This window comes from Carcharhinus amblyrhynchos, chromosome 20 (assembly GCF_965287045.1).
Source record: "Carcharhinus amblyrhynchos chromosome 20, sCarAmb.v2.hapA, whole genome shotgun sequence".
NCBI classification, from domain to species: Eukaryota; Metazoa; Chordata; class Chondrichthyes; order Carcharhiniformes; family Carcharhinidae; genus Carcharhinus; species Carcharhinus amblyrhynchos.
Genome location: NC_137343.1, coordinates 46,382,475 through 46,392,674, shown reverse-complemented (window position 1 = coordinate 46,392,674; position 10,200 = coordinate 46,382,475). Strand labels below are relative to the sequence as shown.

The 10,200-nt window shown below is 42.8% G+C and overlaps 1 protein-coding gene across 1 annotated transcript in view; it reads left to right on the top strand.

The window, feature by feature from the left end:
* The first annotated feature begins 2,776 nt into the window (after positions 1-2,776).
* Positions 2,777-10,200, top strand: part of ppm1f (protein phosphatase, Mg2+/Mn2+ dependent, 1F) — a 70,440-nt gene continuing 63,016 nt past the window's right edge. Inside the window, exon 1 of the mRNA XM_080208518.1 lies at positions 2,777-3,068. Coding sequence (XP_080064644.1) covers positions 2,863-3,068 — 206 coding nt within the window. The 5' untranslated portion in view covers positions 2,777-2,862. The remainder of the gene's footprint in view (positions 3,069-10,200) is intronic.

Sequence of the window (10,200 nt, the reverse complement as noted above, 5' to 3'; positions counted from 1 at the left end):
TTCCAACAACGACTCACCGCACCGTTCACTGCCGCTACAGCACGGTATCCAGAGAGCATGCGTTAGACTGGGGTGGGCGGGGCTAAAACAGGTTAGCAGAGCACAAGCGTTAAATTGGGGTGGGTGGGGCGAAACTGGGTACAGTAAAAAGTCTGACAACACCAGGTTTTAGTCCAACCTATTTATTTGATAATAGACTCACAAGCTTTCGGGGTTAGCCCCTTCGTCAGGTGAATGGAGAGTTCTGGCCTCAGACAGAGCATATAAAGCACAGACAGTTTCAGATTACTGATTAGAATGCGAATCCTTACACCGAACCTGCTGTTCAAGACCTGAAGTGGCTGACAATGTGAGTGGAAGGAGCACTGATCACAGTTTAAAGAGATGTGTATTGTCTCCAGACAGTACAGTAAGTGAGGTTTTGCAAACCCAGGCAAGTCACGGGGGTTACAGATAGTGCGACATGAACCCAAGATCCCTGTTGAGACTGTCCTCATGTGTGCGGAACTTGGCTATCAGTCTCTGCTCAGCGACTCTGCGCTGTCATGAAGGCCGCCTTGGAGAATGCTTACCCGAAGGTCAGAGGCTGAATGCCCGTGACCACTGAAGTGTTCGCCAACAGGAAGGGAACAGTCTTGCCTGGTGACTGTCGAGCGATGTTCATTCATCCGTTGTCGTAGCGTCTGCATGGTCTCCCCAATGTACCATGCTTCGGGACATCCTTTCTTGCAACGTATCAGGTAGACAATGTTGGCCGAGTTGCAAGAGTATTTACCATGTACCTGGTGGATGGTATTCTCACGTGTGATGATGGTATCCATGTCGATGATCCGGCATGTCTTGTAGAGGTTGCTGTGGCAGGGTTGCGTGGTATTGTGGTCACTGTTCTCCTGAAGGCTGGGTAGTTTGCTGCGAACAATGGTTTGTTTGAGGTTGTGTGGTTGTCTGAAAGCAAGAAGTGGGGGTGTGGGGATAGCCCTGGCGAGACGTTCGTCTTCATCAATATGTTGAAGACTCCGGAGAAGATGTTGTAGCTTCTCCGCTCCAGGGAAGTACTGGAAGTACTATCCCCACACCCCCACTTCTTGCTTTCAGACAACCACACAACCTCAAACAGACCATTGTTCGCAGCAAACTACCCAGCCTTCAGAACAGTGACCACAATACCACGCAACCCTGCCACAGCAACCTCTGCAAGACATGCCGGATCATCGACATGGATACCATCATCACACGTGAGAATACCATCCACCAGGTACATGGTAAATACTCTTGCAACTCGGCCAACATTGTCTACCTGATACGTTGCAAGAAAGGATGTCCCGAAGCATGGTACATTGGGGAGACCATGCAGACGCTACGACAACGGATGAATGAACATCGCTCGACAGTCACCAGGCAAGACTGTTCCCTTCCTGTTGGCGAACACTTCAGTGGTCACGGGCATTCAGCTTCTGACCTTCGGGTAAGCATTCTCCAAGGCGGCCTTCACGACACACGACAGCGCAGAGTTGCTGAGCAGAGACTGATAGCCAAGTTCCGCACACATGAGGACGGTCTCAACAGGGATCTTGGGTTCACGTCGCACTATCTGTAACCCCCGTGACTTGCCTGGGTTTGCAAAACCTCACTTACTGTACTGTCTGGAGACAATACACATCTCTGTAACCTGTGATCAGTGCTCCTTCCACTCACATTATCAGCCACTTCAGGTCTTGAACAGCAGGTTAGGTGTAAGGATTCGCATTCTAATCAGTAATCTCTAAACTGTCTGTGCTTTATATGCTCTGTCTGAGGCCAGAACTCTCCATTCACCTGACGAAGGGGCTAACCCCGAAAGCTTGTGAGCCTATTATCAAATAAATAGATTGGACTAAAACCTGGTGTTGTCAGACTTTTTACTGTGTTTACGCCAGTCCAACGCCGGCATACCCACATCATGACTACTATCGAAGCTGGGTAACCAGAGCGCAAGCGTTAAATTGGGATAGGCGGGGCTAAACTGGGTGATGACACACGACAGCGCAGAGTCGCTGAGCAGAGACTGATAGCCAAGTTCCACACACATGAGGACAGTCTCAACAGGGATCTTGGGTTCATGTCGCACTATCTGTAACCCCCCTGACTTGCCTGGGTTTGCAAAACCTCACTTACTGTACTGTCTGGAGACAATACACATCTCTGTAACCTGTGATCAGTGCTCCTTCCACTCACATTGTCGGCCACTTCAGGTCTTGAACAGCAGGTTCGGTGTAAGGATTCGCATTCTAATCAGTAATCTGTAAACTGTCTGTGCTTCATATGCTCTGTCTGAGGCCAGAACTCTCCATTCACCTGACGAAGGGGCTAACCCCGAAAGCTTGTGAGCCTATTATCAAATAAATAGGTTGGACTAAAACCTGGTGTTGTCAGACTTTTTACTGTGTAAACTGGGTGAGCAGAGCGCAAGCGTCAGACTGGGGTGGGCGGGGCTAACCTGGTTTAGCAGAGCGCAAGCGTTAAATTGGGGTGGGCGGGGCGAAGCTGGGTTGGCAGAGCGCAAGCGTTAAATTGGGATGGGCGGGGCTAGACCTGGTGAGCAGAGCGCAAGCGTCAGACTGGTGTGGGCGTGGTGCGTAACTGTAACGCATGGGTTTATATAAGGGTGGGCGGGGCGAGCGTTGCCAAATCAAGCGCATGCGTTATTAGGGTTGGGCGCGGTGCCTTTGAAGGAAGCGCATGCGTTATTGGCGGGTGGGCGGGGTTGGGATAATCACACCTGCGCAGTCCTGTTGCCAGCGGGTGGCTGACAGTTGGAGGCGCGTGAGCTGTCGGTTAGTCTGCCGCCGGCAATGACCCAGAGGGACTTGGCATGAAGCAGTAATGACTGCTGCACCGGAGAAGGGCGAGACGATGGTGGCACCGGAGGGCAAGAATGTGCAACAGCTCTTGGACTCGTTCGTGCAAGAGTTTCCGACTCCCCTAGGCCCTGAGGACTCGTTACCCGTGCGCCTGCAAAGCCCCGTGCTAAGCAGGGATGAGCTGGAGGGGGAGTGCGCCGAAATGGGGCTGAAGCTGCTGCGGGACAGGTGAGATTGCAGACTTGGGCAGGAATGCTCACTTTTCTGATAAATTACCACAGCACGTTTACTCTGAGCTGCCATCATCAGCTTTACGGTTAGGGTTACTCAGGCAGGGACTGTATGGAATGCATGAAATGTATGACCAATCTTTTAAGGTTTCTTTGAGGATTGAACAAATAAGGTAGACCAGTGGCTGCAATGTCTTATATTTGCATTTCCAAAAGGCATTTCCTAAAAGATTATGACTGAAGTTACAACCTCATGTTGTTAAGATGATATTGTCATGGATGGAGGAATGGTGAGCACTTGGGGTAATGTATCTTTCTTAGATTGGTAAAATAACTGGGTTATTGCAGGAATCAGTGGGGCCTTAAGCATTTACAAGTTATATTAATGACTTGGATGAAGGAACTTATTGTAGGCAAATTTGCTGCTGATAGGAAGTGACTTGATGCACAGTCAAAACAAAAATAGATAAGTGAGTAGACAAAGATTTGGCTGATGCAGTATAATATGTTAAAATGTGAGCTGTCCGCTTTGAGAAGAACAGCAAAAATGAATATTTAAATACTGAGATTGCAAGGTACTGTGGTACAGAGGGATCTGGGTGTCATTGTACATGAAACACAAAAGTTAGCATGCAGGCCTGAGACTTTTCTCTGGTAGCTCTTAACAAATTTTTTCAGCATTGTAGTTAACTTTTATCTGTCAAAGGAGACTTCAGGCCAATCCACATCCAGCAATCTGCTCTGAAAATTCTGTTCATGTTTTGACAATTGTGATAAGTTGCACCACAGAAGTTGAGACCTCCACAATGTTTAAGATAATCAACAATATTCTAAATAAAATTACTAACTTTTTAAGTCCACTTGATCTCTCTACTTTTAAAAGATTCCAGGATTTGCATCTTTGCTTAAAAAAAAAATCAGTTCTTTATAGGACTGTGTACCATATAGTGTACCAAGTTTTAAAAAAATCAGTTATTTAGCTATAATAATAGATCTGCCATTTAATATAGGAGTAATTTCTCCTGAGGGTGCTTAATTAGTGAAGCTAGATTATTATCATCCACAAGGTACTGAAGGTTATGGGGACAAGCACATGTTAAGGCCACAGTCAAACCAGTCACTTCCCTAGTGAATGGTGGAGCAGGCTTGAGGGACTGAATGACTTACTCCTGCTTCTATTTCTTATGTCTTTAAAACACATGCTCATTTTGTGATCACGTGTAAGAGTTGGCCAGTCTTTACACTTTACAACAAAGATAGAGGGACAATGCTATTCATACTTTTAAACCAATTTATATAGTTTGAACTGTGGCTGTAACTAGACAAAAGTGCATTCCAGCCTTAAAAAAAAAGAGCTACAAATGTGCTGTGTCTTAAACAATTGAGAGGGTGCAGAAGAGATTTGGTAACTAGAATGGCGACAGGAATGAGTTCTTCAGTTGTGTGGTGAAACTATGGTTTCTTGCCCTAGAGCAAAGAAGATTTAAGAGGAGGTTTGTTCAGAATTAAACTGTTTTGACAGTAAAATAATATTAGTGTTTCCAGTGACAGTAGATTTGGTGACTATAGGAGACAGGTTTACAGAAGAACCAGGGGTGATGTGAGAAAGCAGTTATGACTGTGAATGCACAACCTGAAAGAATGATGGAAGCAGACTTGATAGTATCTTTCAAAAGAGAATTGCACAAATTCTTGAAGGGGGAAAAAGTACAAGGCTGTGAGAAAGGGCAGGGTGGGACTAAGTTGAAAATGCGAGTACAGGGGCTGAATTGCCTCCTGTGCTGCATCATTTGATGAAAGGTTACATTTTTGTTCACTTTCCATTATGGTTTCTTGTATTTGGGTTTATTTTTGTCTGTACAGTTTACCCTGGGGCCGGAAAAGAAACTTCCGAGTATATATTTCAATTTTCTATCGATTTATAGGTTTATAAATAGTCTGCAAACAATTCCATATTGTGGTGTTACCTTTGACATGAAAGCTTTGGTTTACTATAATACATTTTTTTGTATTTTTTTATAACATAGTTTTTCTGTGAAATTAAGGAGGCCCACAGCATTTTAGTTCAGTTAGGCAGCTGGGTGGGGGCACTAAAGATTTCCTGTAGGTACAGCAGCTATTGTTCAAATGAGGATGTAGCAGCTATTACTGAGATAAGTAAATATTTCTGACAGCGTAGCCTCTACAAATTCTTGCTCTAATTTCTCAACCTCTTCTATTTCTGAACAATCCAACATAAATTCAAAATCAATGAAAAGGGCAGCAATAGTTCTGAGCAAGTGGAAACTGTAATAAATAGAATTACAGCAGCCAGATTTTATTTTGTAGATTACATTGTACCTACTAATCTGTACAGAACTAGAGCATTGTTGACCACTTCATGAAATTAGCACTAACACTTGTATTTCATGAAGTCCAAGAAAAGGCAATCTCAATACAATTGACAATTATGAGAGACTTTAAGTGCGCAATAAAAAGAACTGGTACAGAAATTTGTTCTTTGAAAATTCCAAGGATTCATGAACTTGATAGATGGAAACCATTATTATTTGGCTGAGAATTCAGTTTCAATTCCTGCTTATTTGGATAAGAATTGGGGAAACAAAACCCTCTATGCTAGTAAGGTTAGAGCCTTGCTATTTCCTTTGATTTTTTTTGTGTGCTCTTGTGTTTATAAAAGATAAAGGAATTTGTTTCCTTTTTTTGTCAGCTGGCTTTTTGTCTCACACTTTGCCAGCTTTGGTGTTTTCTCCTGAACCGTCCAACTTAACCCATTACATCTGCATTTGTATCCCATGAAGTGCCACAATTCTGCACAAGGATGTTTTAAACACGGATTAGTATAACATGCAGGTAATCTACCAAGTAAAATTTGATTGCAATATTTGAGACTGAGGGCAAAGTTTTTTTTTAGCTCTTTGGTATATTACTCGCAGCGTAATGAATTCAATGGCTGGGTGTACAAACCACTTGAAGAATTGTGCTGACGTGCCAATTTCTATCAGGTCCCAGTAATCCTTGTTTTGCAAGTGAGGTTTGTTCAATATTTGACGTTTTCTGAGGCAGAGACAAAACAGTACTCTTGGATTAATGAATGTTGAGGTTCAAAGGATTGTGTCCCTGAAATAGATGGGATAGTTTAACGTAAGCAGCAATAACCATGGCTGTTGTGCTTGAGTTGACAATTCAGTTGCATCCTTGAGGTTATTGATAGAGATTGCATCTTAATTTGGAGTTGGATTATCTTTCTTCAGTTGATTAGATGACATTGCTTTAAATTCTATAAGCAAGAGCAAGAGTTTCTCTGCAGCCCCTCCGGTATTTTCAATGTCTAGATTTTGTTTGTGGATGGGAGGTGTGAATGTCTGTCTACCTGGAGGAGGATATTAAAACAGGGCCTGGTTGATGATTTTTCGGGAATTTGACTTATCCTTTTCTTGTTCTGTGAAACAGGCACCAGAGTAGTTTATCACTTTTGCCTCTTGATGGGTGACTAAAGTAGAAAATAGTAGCACTTAACTGTTCTGAAGACAAATAAACTGTAACCCCTCACCCAAAAGGAAGTTACTAAAGGTTCCGATGTGTTGGATTTGATTTAATTTATTATTGTCACATGAATTAGTATACACAGAATGTAGTGTTACAGTTATAGCTAAGGTTTAGAGAAGGATCAACTTAATGTAAAGTATGGTCCATTCAAAAGCAGGGAATCAGCTGTTCTTAAATTGGTTGGTACATGTCCTCAGACTTTTGATCTTTTTCCTGACGGAAGAATGTGTGTTCTGGCTGTTTTTCCGAGGCAGCGAGCAGTGTTGACGACGTCAGTGGGTGGAAGACTGCTTTGAGTAATGGACTGGTTTTCTTTCACAAGCCTTTATAATTTCTTGTGGTCTTTGACTGAGCAAGAGCCATACCAAACTGTAATACAACCAGAAAGAATGCTTTCTTTGGTCCATTGGTGAAAGTTGTAGCAGGTATGCCAAATTTCCTTAGTCTTCTGAGAGGTGCTGGTGGGCCTTAACTATAGCATCTGCATGGAGGGACCAATGATTTGGAGATGCTGGCATTGGACTGGGGTAATCACAGTAAGAAGTCTTTCAACACCTGGTTAAAGTCCAACAGGTTTATTTGGTAGCAAAAGCTACTAGCTTCCAGAGCGCTGCCCCTTTGTCAGGTAAGTGGGACTTGACAAAGTGGCAGCACTCCGAAAGATAGTGGGTTTTGCTACCAAATAAACCTGTTGGACTTCAACCCAGTGTTGAGACTTCTTACTGTGGAGGGACCAAAACAGGCTGTTGTTGATCTGGGCACCTAAAAACCTGAAGCTCTTGACCATTTCTACTTTGTCCCCATTGATGTAGACAGAGGCATGTTGTTCACTACACTTCCTGAAGTTGATGACTGTCTCCTTTGTTTTGTTGACATTGATGGAGAGATTATTGTTGTCACACTAGTTCACCAGATACTCCGCCTCGTCATTGTTTGAGATCCAACCTACTATGGTGGTGTCATCAGCAAAGTTGAAAATTGTGTTGGAAGGGAATTTGAGCACACAGTCATAGATGTATAAGGAGTGGAGTAAAGGGCTGAGGACAGCCTTGGGGAGCACTGGTGTTGGGAATGATCGTGGAGGTGGTGGTGTTGCCTACGCTCACCAGTTGTAGTCTGAGAGTTAGGAAGTTCAGGATCCAGTCACAGAGGGAGGAGCCGAGCCCCGGGCCATGGAGTTTGGCAATGGGTTTGTAGGAATAATCGTGTTGAAGGTTGAGCTGTAGTCAATCAATAGGAGTCAGACGTAGGTGCCTTTGTTATGTGTTCCAGAGTTGAGGACAGGGCCAGGGAGATGCTATGGACTTATGGTGGTGGTAAACGAACTGTAGTGGATCCAGGCAATCAGGGAGGCCAGAATTGATTGGTGCCGTGACTAATCTTTTGAAGCACTTCATACTGGATGGGTGTCAGCACCACTGGACGATAGTCATTAAAGCACATTGCCTGGCTTTTCATGAACTATACTATTGTACCAAATTCTTTTAGATTATATCGTATCTGTGGCTGAAATAGAATCCAAATACCAGAATATAGATATTTCCTTTTATAATTTCAAATCAAGATTACTTCTATTTTTAATTTTTGCCAACATCAAATCTGTGCCAACTTGTATAATATTGCTCTCTATAGTGAGTACATTAGATACATTGGTAGATTTTGTCACCTAGCTTTTGACTCTTGCATGTTCGTATATATATATTGCTTTCTGTGGCTAGACCAGTCTTGGTATTTGCTGCCACATAAATCAGCCTCTGTTGTTGGCCTGCCTTTTGTATTGTGCTTTTTATTTCCCTTTTTGCTCTTTTATAGTTACCAGGTGCTGGAAATAACAACAGACGTTAATGATAGCTCCACTAGTTTTAAGTCCCCTTCCAGGAGAGAATGTCCACTGTATGGTTTGGAATGTGAGGAATTTTGGCAATGTCTTGTTCCACCCTCTGGTCACACACACTAGAAGGATTTTTGGCTTGGGGGCAGGCGTGGGAAGACAGAGGAGGTGGTGTTTCAGTGCGTAACTATTTTGGGGTGGGGACAGGAGACAATAACTTGAGCTCCTGCACCGATTGCCTGGTAGTGTCAAGCAACACATTCTGTTGACATCTGTAAAAGTAGCTATACAGAAAATCATACTAAGGTCAGAACATTAACAAGTCTGATCATTGGGAACTCTTTACAGTCTTTTGAAAACTTATTGAAATAATTGTTGTAACTTAAGAAATAGGTTGATCTGTCAATCTTTCTTTTAGTTTGCGGAGGCATTTGTGATCAGGAGAATTCCTGAGAAAAATGTAAAAGAAAGAAAGATTTGCATTCATACACTTCATAGAGTTCCTACAGTGCAGAAGGAGGCCATTTGACCCATTGAGTCTGTGAGACTCTGACAGAGCATCTTATGATGTGTGAGCATCTTATGATGTGTGAGCATCTTACTCAGGCCCTATCCCTGTAACCCCATGTATTTAACCTGTCAATCCACTTCAACTGCACATTTTGGACTGGGAAGAAACCAGAGCATGCAGAGCAAACTCCACACAGACACAGGGAGAACATGCAATCTCACACAGTCACCCAAGGCCAGAATCAAACCTGAGTGCCTGGTGCTGAGGCAGTGGAACATTTCATGATCTCAGGACATTTCAATGTTTTATGTCAAATTGTGGAATTTTTTAGTGTACCTACTGTTGTAAAATAGAAAACACAGTTAATTTGCATGCAGGAAGCTCCCACAAATAGCAATGTGGTGATAACCACATTTCATTGGCATATGGATAAATATTGCCTATAAGTATGAGGAGTAACTTCACCTTTTTTCTTCTTTTAGATAGTTCTATGGGATTTTAATGCTAACTAAGGGGGCTTAGTGTTTCATCGGAAAGCATTCCCTTTGTAATGCATCATAGTATCAGCCTAGATTTTTATGCTCAAGTCTGGAGTTGGACTGGAACTCAGAACAATTTGACTCAGGCATGACTGTTTCCACTTGGGTCATGGCTGATGACAGTGTATGGCTTAAAGTTGTAACACTAAGAAATGTCTTATATAAGTTAATGCTTGGAACACTTTTGCAGGGCTTGATTAGTTTGACAGGTAGGGTATTATGACAAGTTGAAATTAGAGAATTCAAGCTTAGTTACATTTTAGATGCTGCTTTGAGTTGAGAGACTGGAATCTGGCAGGAGTCAAGTCATTTTTTTTGGAGATTCTGCTGTATGAGTTTCTTTCTCAGAATTGCTGTTTGAGAATATACCTATCTATGGAAAATACTGTCTGGATCCCTTCTGGAGAAGTGTTAAAAGGCTAGAAATCTAGCACCATGAGAGCATGCTTGTTTTTTGTGCTAACTAATTCTGAGAAGAGTGCGTGTCTTTGGGGATATAGCTTTTAAACTGGAACAATGGAGATTGCAAGCTATTAAGAATTATAGTTTAGTTAGACAATATGCTGAGGAGATAGGCCTTAAGCATCTTGGTCGTACGGATCAGAATGTTGTTTTCCATGCCTATTTAGTTGATTACTTTTCTAACGCATGTGCTGAACTCTTCATCAGGAGACTAGTTGTCTGTCAAATTAGATCCAAA